This window comes from Rhinopithecus roxellana, chromosome 10 (assembly GCF_007565055.1).
Source record: "Rhinopithecus roxellana isolate Shanxi Qingling chromosome 10, ASM756505v1, whole genome shotgun sequence".
In the NCBI taxonomy this organism is placed as follows: Eukaryota; Metazoa; Chordata; class Mammalia; order Primates; family Cercopithecidae; genus Rhinopithecus; species Rhinopithecus roxellana.
This window is the reverse complement of record NC_044558.1, coordinates 139,360,387-139,382,255: the sequence shown is the minus strand read 5'-3', so window position 1 is coordinate 139,382,255 and position 21,869 is coordinate 139,360,387. Positions and strand designations below refer to the sequence as shown.

Sequence of the window (21,869 nt, the reverse complement as noted above, 5' to 3'; positions counted from 1 at the left end):
AGGTTTAACTCATGTTGCAATAGGAATCCTTTGGTCTTAGATTATACCTGTTCTGTATTTTTAATCATATGGTATCCTGGATAATTTGTACATAGGAAGTCCTTTATGTCTTTTAAGGCTTCAAGTATTCCTGTGAAATGTAACCATAAATCTGGAAGCTATATACACAGTTGCTTGTGATGAAAAACTGCATGGTTTCCATTATTTTACTTGTATATAAAGCTTTTGAATTCTTTTGTTAATCAGAAATGCATTAAGGCTCTGTCTTTTCTTTTTTCATTTTCTTTTCTTTTTTTTTTTTGAGATGAAGTTTCATTCTTGTTGCCCAGGCTGGAGTGCAATGGTGATCTCGGCTCACTGCAACCTCCACTTCCTGGGTTCAAGTGATTCTCCTGCCTCAGCCTCCTGAGTAGCTGCAATTATAGGCACCCGCCACCACGTCCAGCTAATTTTTTGTATTTTTAGTAGAGTTGGGTTTCACCATGTTGGCCAGGCTGGTCTTGAACTCCTGACTTCAGGTGATCCGCCAGCCTTGGCCTCCCAAAGTGCTGGGATTACAGGTGTGAGCCACTGTGCCTGGCCCAAGGAACCATTTTTTCTGTCTTTTCTCAGACTTCATTGGAACTCAATTTGTGGCTCTCAGAAGTTCATTTCTTGAAGTGATGCAAATGAGAGATTGCATCTCTCTTTAACACCCCTTCTGTCATGTCTTTTTTAAATATTGCACTTTCAAAGTTTCTAATTGAAGAAGCAATATTAGAAAAGAAATCTGGGGCTGGGCATGGTGGCTCACGCCTGTAATCCCAGCACTTTGGGAGGCTGAGGCGGGCGGATCACGAGGTCAAGAGATCAAGACCATCCTGGCTAATATGGTGAAACCCTGTCTCTACTAAAAATACAAAAAATTAGCTGGGCATGGTGACAGGCACCTGCAGTCCCAGCTACTTGGGAGGCTGAGGCAGGAGAATCGCTTGAACCCAGGAGGTGGAGGTTGCAGTGAGCTGAAATTGCACCACTGTACTCCAGCCTGGGCAAAAGAGCAAGACTCTGTCTTGAAAAGAACAGAACAGAAAAGAAAATAAAAAAAGAAAAGAAAAGAGAAAAGAAAAGAAATCTGGAAGTGAAATGCGAGAATCAGGAGTCCCACAACATGCTACACGCAATCTAAAAGAAATTCACTCTAGCGGCCTCAAACAAAGTTCTTACCTGCATAAGCTGCTGCTTCAATTTCTGTATTTCTGAAATGTTCAGCTCACTAAATAAGTCAGAGACAGGGTTCAGAGACTCTCCTTTCCTTAAGGTGGGAGTCCGATAGTCTCCATTCAGTTTCACAAGAGGCCCATGGATATGACCGTTCATTTTGTCATCATTGTTTGGTTCACTCCCATCCTCGGCAAATTTGAGTCCATCTACTGAGATGCTGATATGGTTATCATTGAGGCTGATATACTGGGAGAGCTCCTTCCGCAGGTTGTTCTTTTGCTCTCTTTCATTTTTTAAAGTCTCGAGGGCTTCTTCTAGTTGGTGCTCAGCAATCTCTTTCAATCGGATGGCATCTTCCAGCTGGCTGTTCAGCAGTACCGTCTCCTCCTCAAATCGCTTAATCTCATGCTTTAAGCCTTCGTATTCAACCTGAATCAGACGGGATAAAGAAGATTCATAAAACTAAAATGTGGATCTTACAAAACTGCCATTAAACACTCTAGTGGACCTAATCGTTTAACATGAGTCTAAAAGATAAATAATAAAAAGCACACAGTATATCCTTAAAGTTATATAAGATAGTTTCTTTAGAAATTATATACTATATATAAAATACATAATTACATATTACAGTGACATAACATAAATATGCTATATATAATTAGATATAATATAAATCTATATAACTCTCTATATAATTAAATTTTTAGCAGAGATGAAAAGTCTATTGTCTTAGGATTTCTTTTATAGGATCCAGTGGTCAAAAGGGGGCACTGTTTGCCTAATAAATAGGGAATATTTTTTGTAACAATTTATGAGAATATTCGCAATCTAAGAAAAGATTGTATCATCACCATTACTTTGTTTTAATTCCTTATTAATAATGAAGAAATTTTTATATCCAGAGATAAATTTGCTGAACGATCATAATAACATAATCTCAGTAAAATGTTTGAGAGTAAGATGAAAATGTAAAGATCATTGTTATGTGCTTAAAGGATAGACAGAATCTCAAAGAACAGTTACATAAACTATCCAGTAACAAAAAATACCAACATTGTTTTTGTTTGTTTGTTTTGAGACAGGGTTTCGCTCTATTGCCTAGACTGGGGTGCAATGATATGATCATGGCTCACTGCAGCCTCAACCTCCCGGGCTCAAGTGATCTTCGCATTTCAGCCCCTCAAGTAGCTAGGATCACAGGCATGTGCCACCATGCCTGGCTATTTTACTGTTTTTTATTTTTATTTTTTTGCAGAGACGGGTCTCACTGTATTGCCCAGGCTGCCCTTGAACTCCTGAGCTCAAGCAATCCTCCGGCCTTGGCCTCCCAAAGTGCTAGGATTATATGTGTGAGCCACTGCACCTGGCCATATATTGTTAGTGAGGTAATATTCTTTTGAATTGCAATCAAAATAAACCTGCTCAAACAACCTCTTCCTCATGAAGGCCCGCGGGTGACAGGGGTAACTTCTCTGAGCCAACATGCCTCCTTGGGATCTTTTCCATGGCACTTATCACACGCCACCTTTTAAGAAACATTTTATCTCCACAAGTACACTGTAATCTTCTTAGAGAAAGGAAGTATTTTTTTATCCACCTCATTGCTCCTCATAGTGCTTCAGCATTCCCTCATGGTGTTTAAAACAGAAGTCTGCTGTTCAGTGTGTATTTGGCTGAATAAAGAACAACGAGGAGTAAAAAAATAAACTAGAAAAAGTACAATAAAGTAATCATGATATTAGATGCTAATAGAAACTATGTGCTTAATTTCATATTTATTTTAGCATATATATTAGTTTGAACTTGAATTTTAAAAAATATTTTAAAAACTGAAGAATAGGGAACATTGACCAGTATCATCATCATATATTTCTCTTTCTCCCCCCACTTCCCTTTACATAATCTCAATGCAATGGTTTGTCTTGCAAAGATTAGGGTAGAGATTTAGCTGGGATGTAAGCTTACTGATGTAACAGACACCTAAACAAGAGTGACTTAGTCAAGATGGAAGTTTTTCTCTTTTTGTTGGGGGGGATGGAGTCTCGCTCTATTGCCCAGGCTGGAGTGCAGTGGCGCAATCTCGGCTCACTGCAAGCTGTGCCTCTGGGTTGATGCCATTCTCCTGCTCAGTCTCCCAAGTAGCTGGGACTACAGGCGCCCGCCACCACGCCCAGCTAATTTTTTGTATTTTTTGTATTTTTTTTTTTTTTTGAGACGGAGTCTTGCTCTGTCGCCCAGGCTGGAGTGCAGTGGCCGGATCTCAGCTCACTGCAAGCTCCGCCTCCCGGGTTCACGCCATTCTCCTGCCTCAGCCTCCTGAGTAGCTGGGACTACAGGCGCCCGCCACCACGCCCGGCTCGTTTTTTGTATTTTTTAGTAGAGACGGGGTTTCACTGTGTTAGCCAGGACGGTTTTGATCTCCTGGCCTTGTGATCCGCCCACCTCAGCCTTCCAAAGTGCTGGGATTACAGGTGTGAACCACCACGCCCGGCCAGAAGTATTTCCCTTATGTAACAGTATGGAGGTAGACAGTCAAGGACTAGTAGGGAATCTCTGCTCCATAAGGTCATCCAGGAGACAGGCTCTTTCTCTGTTGTTGTATGGCCTTCTAGCCAAACCATACTATCTAAGGTGGCTTGCCATTTGATAATGTTCTAAGTGGTGGGATGAAATAAGGGGCACACTCTCTCTTTAAAAGTTACCCACATCACTTGTTATATACCATTGGCTGGTACTAGTCTTATGCAATTTGGCTGTCAGGAGGAGTGAAGAATGTAGCCTTTACTCTGGGCAGCACTGGGCCCAGGTAAAAATTGAGAAATACACTGGCAGAAGGGAACAATGAAATCTGATGGTAAACCAGCACTCACTGGTCACTGGAACACTGTGGTGCTCTAATAGAATGCAACTCATAGAGACATACGTATAGCAGATGTTTCTAACAATGCTAGTTGTATATGTGAATATGGATACTGTTATTTCAGTGAAAGAATGTGCTCACCACACTATGGTGTGTGAAATGAATTATGAGGGCTGGGCACGGTGGCTCAGGCCTGTAATCTCGGCACTTTGGGAGGCCAAGGCAGGTGAATTGCTTGAGCACAGGAGTTTGAGACCAACCTGGGCCACATAATGAAACCCTATCTCTACAAAAAATAAGAAAATTAGCCAGGTGTGGTGGCATGCACCTAAAGTCCCAGCTATTCCGGAGGATGAGGTGGGAGGATCACTTGAGCCCAGGGATCAAGGCTGCAGTGAGACCTGACAGTGTCACTGCATTCCAATCTGGGTGACAAAGTGAGGCTCTGTCTTGAGAAAAAAAGAAAAAAAAAAATACATTATGTACAAAACATGCCTCTAAGGCAAAAATAAATAAATAAATAAATAAAAAGTCATTGGAATTTCAACATGTCCCTGATAGAATTACTCAAAAGAGACAATATTGGAGACCATTATTTATAATGTCCATTATTTAGAATGAAAACTAGAAAGTGCTAATTGTTCTACCATGAATACGCATTTGAATAAATATAACAAAAAATTAACAAATCTATCAATGGCATACTACCAATAACTGCCTCCTAATCAAGTAGGAATTTCTGGGTTCATATCAACTACATTACTTAAGATGATGAGTACTTCATGGGAGAAAAATCACACTTTGGGAAAAATGATAACTGGGCACTATAAACGCATGTTACAAACATGATGGCAGGGAAATGAAATAACTTTTCAAAAGTCCAAGAACTTATTACTTGGCCTGGGACATATAATAACTTGACAGCCCCTGGCTATCAGCGACCTGCTCAAAGGCATGTGTCCCTGTGTTTGCATTCTGTACTCTAGTGGGCTCCCCGGGCAGGTGTGTGCTCCCATGTCCCTTCCACCAATTCAGATATCAGATGCTTTACAGCAGAGATCACAAGTGGTGCCCACAGACCGTCGAGCCTATGGATGTGCTTTATTTGGCTTGTAACATGTTATAAAACTTTTGGAATTGATTGCCAATATTTAGAAAACTGATGATTTCACAAACATTTGAAAACTTCTAACTTCTTTTTTAAAAAATTCAAAAGTTGGGCTGGGCGTGGTGGCTTACGCCTGTAATTCCAGCACTTTGGGAGGCGAGGCTGGCGGATCACAAGGTCAGGAGATCAAGACCATCCTGGCTAACATGATGAAATCCTGTCTCTACTAAAAATACAAAAAAATTAGTGGGGTGTGGTGGCGGGCACCTGTAGTCCCAGCTACTCGGGAGGCTGAGGCAGGAGAATGGCGGCAACCCAGGAGGCGGAGCTGGCAGTGAGCCAAGACTGCGCCACTGCACTCCAACCTGGGCGACTGAGCAAGACTCTGTCTCAAAAAAAAATAAAAAATAAAAAATAAATAAAAATAAAAAAATAAAAAATTCAGGCAACACCGGGCCTACCTTCACAGAAGACAAAAATCACCTGTAAGTGAGCACTGGCTGTTCCTTTTGCATCCACTTTTTCTTTTGTTTGTTTGTTTGTGACATGGTCTTGCTCTGTTGCCCAGGCTAGAGTATAGTAGCTTGATCACAACTCACTACAGCCTTGATCTCCCAGGCTCAATCAATCCTCCCACCTCAGCCTCCTGGGTAGCTGGGATCACAGGCGCATACCTCCATGCTTGGCTTTTTTCCTTTTTTTCCTTTCTTTTTCTTTTTTTTTTTTTTCTGTAGAGACAAGGTTTTACCATGTTGCCCAGGCTGGTCTCAAACTCCTGGACTGAAGCAATCCTTCCACCTCAGCCTCCCAAAGTGCTGGGATTATAGGCGTGAACCACTGCATTTGGCCTCTACTTTTTCTTTACATCTTATGCTTAATGCTATTTATGAGCTGCTTGTGGTCATTTGAGTTTGCTGCTCCTGCCCTGTGACTGGCTCTCTTCAACCTTTTCCACCTAGCAAACAACCTTTCCCACACTACAGGATCCAGCCACCTTTCCTTTACACTTGCTGACTGACTGCATTTCAACTAGGTTGTTACCCCAAGCAAAAATGTGCATTTTTCACTTTATCTCTGGTAGTGAAATGAAAGGTTCATTCTCTGATTATAGGAATCTCAATTGTTAGCAAGGAAGCAGGGGGAAACAGGATGAAGTGTAGAGGAAGAGAGGCATCCATAAAAGCACGCTCAACATGATTAACTGTTTTGCAGGTGACTTGGGATTAAGGAGTATGGAAATCAGAAGGGCCTTTACCCCCTTATGAAAGGAGAAGCAAGGATTGCCCTCAGTGTGGTTATAAGAAAGGCAACTTGGAAATTCTTCGGACAACAGTGTGTTTTCTTGTGTCATGGTTTCTTCCAGGCCTGCTTAAATACTGTAAAGTCGGGCCGGGTGCAGTGGCTCGCGGCTGTAATCCCAGCACTTTGGGAGGCTGGGGCGGGCAGATCATAAGGTCAGGAGATAGAGACCATCCTGGCTAACACGGCGAAACCCCGTCTCTACTAAAAATAAAAAAAATAAAAAATTAGCTGGGCATGGTGGCAGGCGCCTGTAGTCCCAGCTACTTGGGAGGCTGAGGCAGGAGAATGGCGTGAACCCGGGAGGCAGAGCTTGCAGTGAGCCAGGATTGTGCCACTGCACTCCAGCCTGGGCAACAGAGCTAGACTCTGTCTAAAAAAAAAATACACACACACATGCACGCACACACACACACATACTGTAAAGTCATCCTCCTCCCGACCTTTCCTTTTTCTTCCCAGGACAACATAGGACACCTCTTTCCAACCTTTCCTAGTATTTCAACCAACCCTCTGACTGCCCCAGATTATGTGATAAGCTTATATTTGGAGACATTAGTTTGCACTGTAGACCTGTTATGCTGCAGTCTTTGTTAAACTGATGGCCTAGACCAGAGGTTGTCCAACAATAGTATGTACTCTGGAGCAAATCCACCCCACGACCTATTTTTGTGTAGAAAGTTCTACTGGGACACACTCCCATTTATTTGTTTACATATTGTCTACAGCTGCTTTTTTTTTTTTCTTTTTTTTTTTTTTTTATTATACTTTAAGTTCTAGGGTACATGTGTATAACGTGCAGGTTTGTTACATATGTATACTTGTGCCATGTTGGTGTGCTGCACCCATCAACTCGTCAGCACCCATCAATTTGTCATTTATATCAGGTATAACTCCCAATGCAATCCCTCCCCCCACCCCCATGATAGGCCCCAGTGTGTGATGTTCCCCTTCCCGAGTCCAAGTGATCTCATTGTTCAGTTCCCACCTATGAGTGAGAACATGCGGTGTTTGGTTTTCTGTTCTTGTGATAGTTTGCTAAGAATGATGGTTTCCAGCTGCATCCATGTCCCTACAAAGGACGCAAACTCATCCTTTTTTATGGCTGCATAATATTCCATGGTGTATATGTGCCACATTTTCTTAATCCAGTCTGTCACAGATGGACATTTGGGTTGATTCCAAGTCTTTGCTATTGTGAATAGTGCCGCAATAAACATACGTGTGCATGTGTCTTTATAGCAGCATGATTTATTATCCTTTGGGTATATACCCAGTAGTGGGATGGCTGGGTCAAATGGTACATCTAGATCTAGATCCTTGAGGAATCGCCATACTGTTTCCCATAATGGTTGAACTAGTTTACAATTCCACCAACAGTGTAAAAGTGTTCCTATTTCTCCACATCCTCTCCAGCACCTGTTGTTTCCTGACTTTTTAATGATTGCCATTCTAACTGGTGTGAGATGGTATCTCATTGTGGTTTTGATTTGCATTTCTCTGATGGCCAGTGATGATGAGCATTTTTTCATGTGTCTGTTGGCTGTATGAATGTCTTCTTTTGAGAAATGTCTGTTCATATCCTTTGTCCACTTTTTGATGGGGTTGTTTGTTTTTTTCTTGTAAATTTGTTTGAGTTCTTTGTAGATTCTGGATATTAGCCCTTTGTCAGATGAGTAGATTGCAAAAATTTTCTCCCATTCTGTAGGTTGCCTGTTCACTCTGATGGTAGTTTCTTTTGCTGTGCAGAAGCTCTTTAGTTTAATCATATCCCATTTGTCAATTTTGGCTTTTGCTGCCGTTGCTTTTGGTGTTTTAGACATGAAGTCCTTGCCCATGCCTATGTCCTGAATGGTACTACCTAGGTTTTCTTCTAGGGTTTTTATGGTATTAGGTCTAACATTTAAGTCTCTAATCCATCTTGAATTAATTTTCATATAAGGAGTAAGGAAAGGATCCAGTTTCAGCTTTCTACTTATGGCTAGCCAAGTTTCCCAGCACCATTTATTAAATAGGGAGTCCTTTCCCCATTTCTTGTTTCTCTCAGGTTTGTCAAAGATCAGATGGCTGTAGATGTGTGGTATTATTTCTGAGGACTCTGTTCTGTTCCATTGGTCTATATCTCTGTTTTGGTACCAGTACCATGCTGTTTTGGTTACTGTAGCCTTGTAGTATAGTTTGAAGTCAGGTAGTGTGATGCCTCCAGCTTTGTTCTTATGACTTAGGATTGTCTTGGCAATGCGGGCTCTTTTTTGGTTCCATATGAACTTTAAAGCAGTTTTTTCCAATTCTGTGAAGAAACTCATTGGTAGCTTGATGGGGATGGCATTGAATCTATAAATAACCTTGGGCAGTATGGCCATTTTCACAATATTGATTCTTCCTATCCATGAGCATGGTATATTCTTCCATTTGTTAGTGTCGTCTTTTATTTCACTGAGCAGTGGTTTGTAGTTCTCCTTGAAGAGGTCCTTTACATCCCTTGTAAGTTGGATTCCTAGGTATTTTATTCTCTTTGAAGCAATTGTGAATGGAAGTTCATTCATGATTTGGCTCTCTGTTTGTCTGTTACTGGTGTATAAGAATGCTTGTGATTTTTGCACATTAATTTAGTATCCTGAGACTTTGCTGAAGTTGCTTATCAGCTTAAGGAGATTTTGGGCTGAGACAATGGGGTTTTCTAAATATACAACCTTGTCATCTGCAAACAGGGACAATTTGACTTCTTCTTTTCCTAACTGGATACCCTTTATTTCTTTCTCTTGCCTGATTGCCCTAGCCAGAACTTCCAACACTATGTTGAATAGGAGTGGTGAGAGAGGGCATCCCTGTCTTGTGCCAGTTTTCAAAGGGAATTTTTCCAGTTTTTGCCCATTCAGTATGATATTGGCTGTGGGTTTGTCATAAATAGCTCTTATTATTTTGAGGTACGTTCCATCAATACCGAATTTCTTGAGTGTTTTTAGCATGAAGCGCTGTTGAATTTTGTCAAAAGCCTTTTCTGCAGCTATTGAGATAATCATGTGGTTCTTGTCTTTGGTTCTGTTTATATGCTGGATTATGTTTATTGATTTGCGAATGTTGAACCAGCCTTGCATCCCAGGGATGAAGCCCACTTGATCATGGTGGATAAGCTTTTTGATGTGGTGCTGAATCCGGTTTGCCAGTATTTTATTGAGGATTTTTGCATCGATGTTCATCAGGGATATTGGTCTAAAATTTTCTTTTTTTGTTGTGTCTCTGCCAGGCTTTGGTATCAGGATGATGTCGGCCTCATAAAATGAGTTAGGGAGGATTCCCTCTTTTTCAATTGATTGGAATAGTTTCAGAAGGAATGGTACCAGCTCCTTTTTGTACCTCTGGTAGAATTCAGCTGTGAATCCATCTGGTCCTGGACTTTTTTTGGTTGGTAGGCTATTAATTATTGCCTCAATTTCAGAGCCTGCTATTGGTCTATTCAGGGATTCAACTTCTTCCTGGTTTAGTCTTGGAAGAGTGTAAGTGTCCAGGAAATTTTCCATTTCTTCTAGATTTTCTAGTTGATTTGCGTAGAGGTGTTTATAGTATTCTCCGATGGTAGTTTGTATTTCTGTGTGGTCCATGGTGATATCCCCTTTATCATTTTTTATTGCGTCTATTTGATTCCTCTCTTTTCTTCTTTATTAGTCTTGCTAGCGGTCTGTCAGTTTTGTTGATCTTTTCAAAAAGCCAGCTACTGGATTCATTGATTTTTTGGAGGGTTTTTTGTGTCTCTATCTCCTTCAGTTCTGCTCTGATCTTAGTTATTTCTTGCCTTCTGCTAGCTTTTGAATGTGTTTGCTTTTGCTTCTCCAGTTCTTTTAACTGTGATGTTAGAGTGTCAATTTTAGATTTTTCCAGCTTCCTCTTGTGGGCATTTAGTGCTATAAATTTCCCTCTACACACTGCTTTAAATGTGTCCCAGAGATTCTGGTATGTTGTATCTTTGTTCTCATTGGTTTCAAAGAACATCTTTATTTCTGCCTTCATTTCATTATGTACCCAGTAGTCATTCAGGAGCAGGTTGTTCAGTTTCCATGTAGTTGAGCGGTTTTGATTGAGTTTCTTAGTCCTGAGTTCTAGTTTGATTGCACTGTGGTCTGAGAGACAGTTTGTTATAATTTCTCTTCTTTTACATTTGCTGAGGAGTGCTTTACTTCCAATTATGTGGTCAATTTTGGAATAAGTGCGATGTGGTGCTGAGAAGAATGTATATTCTGTTGATTTGGGGTGGAGAGTTCTATAGATGTCTATTAGGTCCGCTTGGTGCAGAGATGAGTTCAATTCCTGGATATCCTTGTTAACTTTCTGTCTCGTTGATCTGTCTAATGTTGACAGTGGAGTGTTGAAGTCTCCCATTATTATTGTATGGGAGTCTAAGTCTCTTTGTAAGTCTCTAAGGACTTGCTTTATGAATCTGGGTGCTCCTGTATTGGGTGCATATATATTTAGGATAGTTAGCTCTTCCTGTTGAATTGATCCCTTTACCATTATGTAATGGCCTTCTTTGTCTCTTTTGATCTTTGATGGTTTAAAGTCTATTTTATCAGAGACTAGGATTGCAACCCCTGCTTTTTTTTGTTCTCCGTTTGCTTGGTAGATCTTCCTCCATCCCTTTATTTTGAGCCTATGTATGTCTCTGCATGTGAGATGGGTCTCCTGAATACAGCAGACTGATGGGTCTTGACTCTTTATCCAGTTTGCCAGTCTGTGTCTTTAAATTGGAGCATTTAGTCCATTAACATTTAAGGTTAATATTGTTATGTGTGAACTTGATCCTGCCATTATGATATTAACTGGTTATTTTGCTCATTAGTTGATGCAGTTTCTTCCTAGCCTCGATGGTCTTTACATTTTGGCATGTTTTTGCAATGGCTGGTACCGGTTGTTCCATTCCATGTTTAGGGCTTCCTTCAGGATCTCTTGTAAGGCAGGCCTGGTGGTGACAAAATCTCTAAGCGTTTGCTTATCTGTAAAGGATTTTATTTCTCCTTCACTGATGAAACTTAGTTTGGCTGGATATGAAATTCTGGGTTTAAAATTCTTTTCTTTAAGAATGTTGAATATTGGCCCCCACTCTCTTCTGGCTTGGAGAGTTTCTGCCGAGAGGTCTGCTGTTAGTCTGATGGGCTTCCCTTTGTGGGTAACCCGACCTTTCTCTCTGGCTGCCCTTAAGATTTTTTCCTTTATTTCAACTTTGGTGAATCTGGCAATTATGTGTCTTGGAGTTGCTCTTCTCGAGGAGTATCTTTGTGGCGTTCTCTGTATTTCCTGAATTTGAATGTTGGCCTGCCCTACTAGGTTGGGGAGGTTCTCCTGGATGATATCCTGAAGAGTGTTTTCCAACTTGGTTCCATTTTCCCCCTCACTTTCAGGCACCCCAATCAGACGTAGATTTGGTCTTTTTACATAATCCCATACTTCTTGCAGGCTTTGTTCATTTCTTTTTCTTCTTTTTTCTTTTGGTTTCTCTTCTCGCTTCATTTCATTCATTTGATCCTCAATCGCTGATACTCTTTCTTCCAGTTGATCGAGTCGGTTACTGAAGCTTGTGCATTTGTCACGTATTTCTCGTGTCATGGTTTTCATCTCTGTCATTTCGTTTATGACCTTCTCTGCATTAATTAGTCTAGCTGTCAATTCTTCCACTCTTTTTCAAGATTTTTAGTTTCTTTGCGCTGGGTACGTAATTCCTCCTTTAGCTCTGAGAAGTTTCATGGACTGAAGCCTTCTTCTCTCATCTCATCAAAGTCATTCTCTGACCAGCTTTGATCCGTTGCTGGCGATGAGTTGCACTCCTTTGCAGGGGGAGATGCGCTCTTATTTTTTGAATTTCCAGCTTTTCTGCCCTGCTTCTTCCCCATCTTTGTGGTTTTATCTGCCTCTGATCTTTGATGATGGTGACGTTCTGATGGGGTTTTGGTATAGGTGTTCTTCCTGTTTGGTAGTTTTCCTTCTAATAGTCAGGACCCTCAGCTGTAGGTCTGTTGGAGATTGCTTGAGGTCCACTCCAGACCCTGTTTGCCTGGGTATCAGCAGCAGAGGTTGCAGAAGATAGAATATTGCTGAACAGCGAGTGTACCTGTCTGATTCTTACTTTGGAAGCTTCCTCTCAGGGGTGTACTCCACCCTGTGAGGTGTGGGGTGTCAGACTGCCCCTAGTGGGGGATGTCTCCCAGTTAGGCTACTCAGGGGTCAGGGACCCACTTGAGCAGGCAGTCTGTCCGTTCTCAGATCTCAACCTCCGTGTTGGGAGATCCACTGCTCTCTTCAAAGCTGTCAGACAGAGTCGTTCGGGTCTGCACAGGCCTCTGCTGCTTCCCCTGTTGTTTTTTAGCTGTGCCCTGTCCCCAGAGGTGGAGTCTACAGAGACAGGCAGGTTTTCTTGAGCTGCTGTGAGCTCCACCCAGTTCGAGCTTCCCAGCAGCTTTGTTTACCTACTTAAGCCTCAGCAATGGTGGGCGCCCCTCCCCCAGCCTCACTGCTGCCTTGCGGTTAGATCGCAGACTGCTCTGCTAGCAATGAGGGAGGCTCCGTGGCCGTGGGACCCTCCCGGCCAGGTGTGGGTATAATCTCCTGGTGTGCCCGTTTGCTTAAAGCACAGTATTGGGGTGGGAATTACCCGATTTTCCAGGTGTTGTGTGACTCAGTTCGCCTGGCTAGGAAAAGGGATTCCCTTCCCCCTTGCGCTTCCCAGGTGAGGCAATGCCTCTCCCTGCTTCACCTCTCGCTGGTTGGGCTGCAGCAGCTGACCAGCACCGATCGTCTGGCACTCCCCAGTGAGATGACCCCAGTACCTCAGTTGAAAATGCAGAAATCACCGGTCTTCTGTGTCGCTCGCGCCCGGAGTTGGAGACTGGAGCTGTTCCTTACAGCTGCTTTTACCAGAGCAGAGCTGGGTAGTTGCAAGAGAGATCATATGGCCTGCAAAACCTGAAATACTTACTATCTGGCCCTTTACAGAAAAAGTTTGCTAACTCCGGGCTTGACTTGAAGACATTAATTTAGTTTGCATGGCAGAGTTTAAAATTCAGTAGTATTTATTCAATTGATGGCCTAGATTTCCCGTAAAACCTGATCTCTTGCTGTGTCACCCAGGCAGGAGTCCAATGGCATAATCATGGCTCGTTGCAGCCTCAACCTCCTGCACTCGAGTCATCCTCTTGCCTCATTTTTTAAATTTTTTTGTGGACACAAGGTCTCACTATGTTGCCCAGGCTGGGCTCAATCTCCTCAAGTGATCTTCATGACTTGGCCTCCTAAAGTGTTGGGATTACAGGTGTGAGCCACTGCGCCCGGCCCTGATCTCTTTCTGTCTGGGCAGCTTCACTCACACCACTCACTCAAATGTGGTACAAGCTCCTACTATTCACCCAGCTGTTTCATGTTTCTCCACCTGGGAAAAGGCTGTCACCTGGAAAAAGCTTATTCCTCTTTTAAGACCTAAGTTAAGAATCTCATCCTAACTGTGAAGTCTTTGGTGCCCACTAAGGCAAACTCATCACTCCTTTCTGTGCCATTATTGCGAGGCTGCACTATATGATTAGAGCCCCAGCAAGGCAGAGGAAGCAAGAAACAGAACAAGAAGGGACTTAAAACTGGTGTTTGATATTTTAAAGACAACATCAAAGCAGTCATCATAGGAAAAATAAGTGCTTTATTAGCATTCCTTATAGCAACTTCATAGTTTAATTACTTTATTTTTAACTACATGAGGGTCAAGGTTAGAAATCACAATCCTTTCAGAGCTTAGGAACTCTAAAGATCTTAATCTATCCCTATGTCGCGAAACCTAACATATGGCTTTAATATTCATTTACACAAATTGCTACGAGTCCCTACTGGGACTACAAGCTCTTTGAGCCAGTGACTATATCTTTTGTCTCTAAAAAGTAAATGATCTCATAGAGAGATACCCCTGAAATACTGGTTAAATGAAATAAAACTGAATTGAATACATTTCCTAGGTTTTTTATGATATTACCTTATGATATTCTTTCTTTTTTTTTTTGACATGGAGTTTCACTCTTGTTGGCCAGGCTGGAGTGCAATGGCATGATCTTGGCTCACTACAACCTCCACCTCCCAAGTTCAAGCGATTCTCCTGCCTCAGCCTCCCTAGTAGCTGGGATTACAGGCATGCGCCACCATGCCTGGCTAATTTTGTATTTTTAGTAGAGACAGGGTTCTCCATGTGGGTCAGGCTGGTCTTCAACTCCCGACCTCAGGTGATCCATGCGCCTCGGCCTCCCAAAGTGCTGGGATTACAGGCATGATCCACCACACCCGGCCTTTTGTTTTGTTTTTCTTTGGCGATAGATCGGCGTCTCACTCTGTCACCCAGGCTGGAGTGCAGTGGCGTGATCTCAGCCCACTGCAACCTCTGCCTCCCAGGTTCAAGTGGTTCTCCTGCCTCAGTCTCCCGAGTAGCTGGGACTACAGGCACCCGCCACTACGCCCGGCTACTTTTTTTTTTGGTATTTTTAGTAGAAACAGGGTTTCACTATGTTGGCCAGACTGATCTCGAACTCCTAACCTCGTGATCCGCCCACCTCGGCCTCCCAAAGTCCTGGGATTATAGACATGTGCCATTGCCCCTGGGGCGATATTCTTATATATTATTACCTGACATTGGAGGAAATGTTTCATAATAGAAGTGTGAATGAATTGTTGGTTTTTTTTTTTTTTTGAGACAGGGACTCACTCTATTGCTCAGGCTGGAGTACAGAGGTGTGATCACAGCTCACTGCAGCCTCAACCTCCCAGGCTCAGGCAATCCTTCCATCTCAGACTCCCAAATAGCTGGGACCACAGGTGTGCATCATTACACTTGGTTAATTTTTTTTTGTTGTTTTTGGTAGAGATGAGGTCTCCCTACGTTGCCCAGGCTGGTCGCGAACTTTTGGACTCAAGTGATCCTCCTCAGCCTCCCAAAGTGCTGGGATTACAGGCTTGAGCCACAGTGCCCGGCCAGTTTTTTTATTCTTTCAATATGTATTTATTTAATATCTACTATGGATCAGGCTCTATCGTAGGTGCTGTATGTTAATGGAAGGAAATGGAATGTAAACAAATGAATAAATAGACTATAGAAAGAGGTGTTACTTAAACAATAATTATACTGTACTTAGAAAATAATCAATAAATAGCTAAAAGAAAAATAATACTTCAGAAGGGAAAATTCTTTGAACTAAGCATTTTAAAATGGTAATAGCTTTGATGTTTAGAGAAACATCAAACCAGGCTGAAGGACTATACCACGCATGGGGACCCTCAGTACAAAGTAACACAACCCAATTTTGTGACTGAATGCTACTCATTACCACCTCTTTAAAAAACTCTGTGGCATTTGTACATAAAACATTGTACTTAATACTTCATTCATTAGGGCCAGGCATGGTGGCTCATGCCTGTAATCCCAGCACTTTGGGAGGCCGAGGTGGGCGGATCACTTGAGACCAGCCTGGCCAACATGGCAAAACCCTGTCTCCACTAAAAATACAAAAATTAGCTGGGCCTGGTGGCACACGCCTGTAATCCCAGCTACTCAGGAGGCCGAGTCACAAGACCAGGAGGCGGAGGTTGCAGTGAGCTGAGATTAAGCCACTGCACTCCAGCCTGGGTGACAGAGCAAGCCCCTGTCTGAAGAAAACCCAAAAAACCAAAAACCTTTATTGATTAGAAAGAGTTTATGATAGATGCTAGCATCTATAAATAAAGATCAATTACAACAGGAAACAAACACAGCATTTTCTTAGCTGGGAGAGACTTGTGGCATTTCAGTTCCTCCAATTTCAGGGAATAAACCAGAATGGCGCTCTGTGTAGAAAATGATTTTGAATGAATTAATTAGACCCTTAATTGGGAAAATTAGCATATGGCATGTTGGAAATAAAAAATGTGTAAGTTCCCCCTCCTTTTTAAAAAACTTCTGAGTTAACCATTGGATCCCATGTTTCAATTACTGGAAGGAGGGCATGGGGAAACTCACAACAGGAATGACAGTACAAATTCTCCCAGAAATGGCATCTGGGTTAATGAATACTCAAGGGATACCTTGGCAGTCTTTCAAGAATATCTAATACTGGCCTTCATTAACCTCCTGAGTCCATCAGTCTACACATGCGGTCATGGAAGGCTCTCCAAGGAGGCTGCTGGTGGTGCTCTCACCATGCTCTAGAGAGCAGGGAGGAGTGTAGGAATCGGGAAAGAAGGGCCACTTTAAATAGTTGCACTTCAAGTAAATTTGTTTCAAATCCTCTATGTGCTTCATCAATAACCAAAAAAAGGACCACAAAAAATACCCTTCTTAGGCCAGGCACGGTGGCTCATGCCTGTAATCTCAGCACTCTGGGAGGCCGAGGTGGGCGGATCACGAGGTCAGGAGATGGAGACCATCCTTGCTAACACGGTGAAACCCCGTCTCTACTGAAAATATAAAAAATTAGCCAGCACATGCACATGTGGCACATGCATGTAGTCCCAGCTACTCAGGAGGCTGAGGCAGGAGAATCGGTTGAACCCGGGAAGCAGAGGCTGCAGTGAGCCAAGATCATGCCACTGCACTTCCGCCTGGTGGAAGAGCAAGACTCCGTCTCAAAAACAAACAAACAAACAAACAAACAAACAAACAAAACTCCTCTTATTTTAAAAAGTATTTGAGAAGCATCTTTACAAATGTATTTTTCTAAGTCTACATTTCTCCACTGTGCGCTCACTTTTCCCAGCCAAATCAAGACCTGGGGAGCCTCTGGAATGGCCAGCCCTCAGCACACATATGAGGATTCAGAGCTTACAGAAGGAATGAGGCAGAAACACATGGGGATACTCCAGTAGCCCTTTTTTGATGGACTGAAACTGTCCCCCTACACGCCTTCCCCTCAGCACTCCAAATCTGGGGGAAGTGGCAATGATCAGAAATCAAATTTTGGCCAAGCGCTGTGGCTCGTGCTTGTAATCCCAGCACTTCGGGAGGCTGAGGCGGGTGGACTGCTTGAGCTCAGGAGTTCAAGACCAGCTTGGCCAACATGGTACAACCCTGTCTTTACTGAAACTACAAAAATTAGCTGGGTATGGTGGCTCATGCTAGTAATCCCAGCTACTCGGGAGGCTGAGGCAAGAGAATTGCTTGAACCAGGAGGTGGAGGTTGCGCCACTGCATTCCAGCCTGGGCAACAGAGCAAGACTCTGTAGCAAAAAAAAAAAAAAAGAAAAAAAAAAAGAAATCAAATTTTAATTGTGCCACTACATGGATTTTTCTCTTCTAGATTTTTTTTTCTTTTTCCTTTTAACGCTTATATCTATCAAAACATTATATCTATCTATCAATTGATCAATCAATCTATGTATCATGTAGATACCAACTCAGGAAGGGAGTGAGGTAAAAGCATACATCTGGGCTGGCTTCTAAGTTTACACAGGACAAGAATCATGCCCTACAGATTCTTGTGTCTGTCCAGCCTAGCACAGCACCTGGCACATAGGCTGTTGATCTGAACTGAGAGGTGGCAACGGTGTTTAGACCAGAATAGAGGTGTCGCTGAGGAGGCACCTTGAAAAGAACTCGAACATCCAATTCACCTTTGCTTAACTACTTGATTCAACTGTATTCATAAATAAATTCTTCTAAAATTACAGATTCAATATTTATTAATAGCTCTGAAAATCCACAATGCAAACCAATCAGGAAAATTAAGCTATCAAAGCCCCATTACAGCAAAAAAATTATTTAAATGTACGAATGTAACTTTGTAGTCAGGTTACAGCTGAAAAAGAAAACAGGCATTTTCTTTTTCTTTTTCTTTTTTTTTTTGAGATGGAGTCTCACTCTGTCATCCAGGCTGCAGTGCAGTGGTGTAATCTCGGTTCACTGCAACCTCCGCCTCCCGGGTTCAAGCAATTCTCCTGCCTTAGTCTCCTGAGTAGCTGAGATTACAGGCGCCCACCAACATGCCTGGCACATTTTTGTATTTTTAGTAGAGACAGGGTTTCATCATATTGGCCAGACTGGTCTCAAACTCCTGACCTCAGGTGATCCACCCACCTCGGCCTCCCAAAGTGCTGGGATTACTGGTGTGAACCACCACGCCCGGCCTCTTTTTCTTATCATTTTGCTCTTCTTGATTTATACTTCATAATCCATTTCCCTCTATTATTCGAAAGCAATTTACAGAAAAAATTTTTAGGGCATGAGAGACCAGTGATCATAGGAAGACCTTAAGCTCGTAGACAAGCGTACAGACCCGGGCTTTTTTTTTTTTTTTTTCCAAGACAGAGTCTCACTCTGTCACTAAGGCTGGAGGGCAGTGGCACAATCTGGGCTCACTGCTACCTCCACCTCTTAGGTTCAAGTGATTCTCCTGCCTCAGCCTCCCAAGTAGCTGGGATTACAGGCATATACCACCACACCCGGCTAAGACTCAGGCTTTTAATGAGAAGTTGTTGGGTTAAATTTGTTACAATACATTTGGCTTATGAAAGAAATGAATGCAGAACTAAAATAAAAACTAAAATTATTTTTCTTATTCAATAAAACTTTAGTGTACACTATACTACTTACAGGTGTATTTTTTCCTTCTATATTTTAGCTGAAATAGGAGGGTTGGGACATTTCAGTACATAAATGTTATAGAGAGAAGATTAAAGAGTAAACAATAAATTTTGACAAGTTCCTTCCTGAGAAATGAAGAGGAGATTTAACCCTAGTGGTCAGAAGATGTAGATCCACCTTCAGTATAACTCAAAAAATTTCTTAAACCTTACCTGGTTCTGCTTCAACGTGGACACTAGTTTCTGCAATGTGATATTTTCTTCTTCCAATTCAGTATAGTCCTGAAGGAGCCGTGCCTCTCGGAACTTATATTCTCGGATTTCATCCTTCATCCGTATTCTCTGTAGCTCCACCATCTCATTGTTCTGAAACAACAGAGTAAACAGTCAATACATTACTCTCTTATTGCAGATTTTACAAGGTGTAAAGTCCTGGTAGTTAAAAATAATAATAAAAACACCTCATGCGGTGTGAATTGTTACTGCCTTTTTTTCGAATGGCAATTTAGTGATATCTGCCAAAAACTTAAAAGCACATATATATTACCCAGCAATTCAACATCTACAAATCATTCTTAAATGTTTTCATAGAAGTAAATAAAAAGATAAATAAATCCATGTATACTTACACAAAAAACTGGAAACAGTATAAATGTTTGCTATTTGGGGAACATATTATCATGCATCCATTGAATGGAACATTATAAAATTATTATTAAGAAATGAGAAAGTCTGGGTGCAGTGGCTCACGCCTGTAATCCCAGCACTTTGGGAGGGTGAGGCAGGTGGATCACCTGAGGTCAGGAGTTCGAGACCAACCTGGCCAACATGGTGAAACCCTGTCTCTACTGAAAATACAAAAAAAAAAAAAAATTAGCTAGGTGTGGTGGTGGGCACCTGTAATCCTAGCTACTCAGGAGGCTGAGACAGGAGAACTGCTTGAACCCTGGATGCGGAGGTTGCAGTGAGCCGAGATTAGGCCACTTCACTCCAGCCTGGGCGACAGAGCAAGACTCCATCTCAAAAATAGAAAAAAAGAATGAAGAGAAACTTTATTGTACTAAAATGGAAATGTAATCATAATATATTATTAAATGTAAAAAGCAAGTTATAGATTAGTATGCATATTAGGATCCCAGGTATGTTAGAAATACAGGGAACATACACATACACAGATACATGCACACTTCCATGTCAGAAAAAATATTTGTAAGAATATCCAGAAAACTGTCAATAGTGGTGATTTATAAAGGATTAGACTGGGCAAGCCACAGGGATAAGCAGAGGAGCCTATTAGTTTGATTTTATGTCCTTCTGGATAATTTCAATTATTATTATTTTTTTTAACAACAAGCTTACATTACCAGGTCTTATGTGTAAAGTTACAGGATAGAAATCAATCAATTCAGAAAAATATTTAACTTTTTCCATAAACTTATGTGGCAAGTATAAGCTATGTTTTAGTTCAAACTGTATAATGACCACATAGTAGATATAAACATTTATACATGGAACATATTCACAGTCATGGAAAGATGGGATATAAAAGTTTTCTTTTAATTAAGGATTAATTAGATTTGTTTCCAATTCAAAGAAAGAGAAATATGCAAAAAAGTACCATAGAAACCAAAAACCACATTTTCTTATGTAATTCCTAGATCTCCATATGGGAAAAAAATGAGTCATGATGCATTTGGCCTTCACACCATAGTTTGCAGAGCCTTGATATAGTGGTGGGCAGGACTGACGATGAATAGAAACTGCTACGGCAACATGGATGAGTCTCACTAATATATTGACTGAAATAAGCCAGATGCAAATGACTACATACAAAATGATTCTGCATGTAAAGTTCAAAAACATGCTATGTAGGTTCAATTGTCTCCCAAAAAAGACATGTTGAAGTCCTAACTCCCAGGGTCTTTACAAAGGTAAAAATTAAAATGAGATCATTAGAGTAGGCCCAATCTGATAGGGCTGCTGTCTTTATAAAAAGGGGAAATTCAGCCACACAGAAACTGACACATACCTCTGTGTGTGGGTTGGGAAGACCATGTGAAGAAACACAGGGAAAAGACGGCCACATGACCATGGAGGCAAAGACTGAAGTGACCCATCTACATGCCAAGGAACACCAAGGATTGCCAGCAAACACCAGAAGCCAGGAAGGGCAAGGAAAGGTCCTTCCCTAGGGCTGCCAGAGGGAGCATGGCCCTGCCGACACCATGATTTCTGACTTCTGGCCTCCAGAACTGTGAGATGATAAATTTCTGTTGTTTTAAAGCCAGCCAGACTTTGTTACGGCAGCCCTAAGGAAAGAATACATGCGCAAAACTAATCTCTAGTGACAGAAGTAAATGCACCGTTATCTTTGTGGGAGGGTAGGGTGACATCTGGAAGCACCAGAAACATTTTAAAGGTCTCTATCATAACAGAGAGCCAGATCTAGGAGAACACCTGATTTTCCTGCATATGCTTTCAAATGTCTCTCATCTTGCTTCATATTCTACAGATTTTTTTTTTTTTTTTTAAGACATGGTCTCACTCTGTCACCCACGCTACAGTGCAGTGGCATGATCACGGCTCACTGCAGCCTTGACCTCCCAGGCTCAAGCGATTCTCCCACCTCAGCCTCCTAAGTGGCTGGGACTGCAGGTGTATACCACCACGACTGGCTAATTTTTGTATTTTTTTGTAGAGATGGTATTTCACCATGTTGCCCAGGCTGGTCTTAAACTCCTGAGAGCAATCCTTCTGCCTCAGCCCGCAAAGTGCTGGGATTATAGGTGTGAGCCACTGTGCCCAGCCTTCTACAAATTTAATTTTTTT

General features: G+C 41.9%; 1 protein-coding gene across 4 annotated transcripts in view; it reads right to left on the bottom strand.

Moving 5' to 3' along the window:
- Nucleotides 1-21,869, bottom strand: part of BICD1 (BICD cargo adaptor 1) — a 266,606-nt gene that overhangs the window by 64,921 nt on the left and 179,816 nt on the right. For all 4 annotated transcript variants that reach the window (XM_030939518.1, XM_010370979.2, XM_030939519.1 and 1 more), the window contains exons 3-4: nt 19,254-19,406; nt 1,207-1,632 (exon numbers count right to left, since the gene is read on the bottom strand). In XM_030939518.1, the coding sequence (XP_030795378.1) occupies nt 1,207-1,632; nt 19,254-19,406 (579 nt within the window). The remainder of the gene's footprint in view (nt 1-1,206; nt 1,633-19,253; nt 19,407-21,869) is intronic.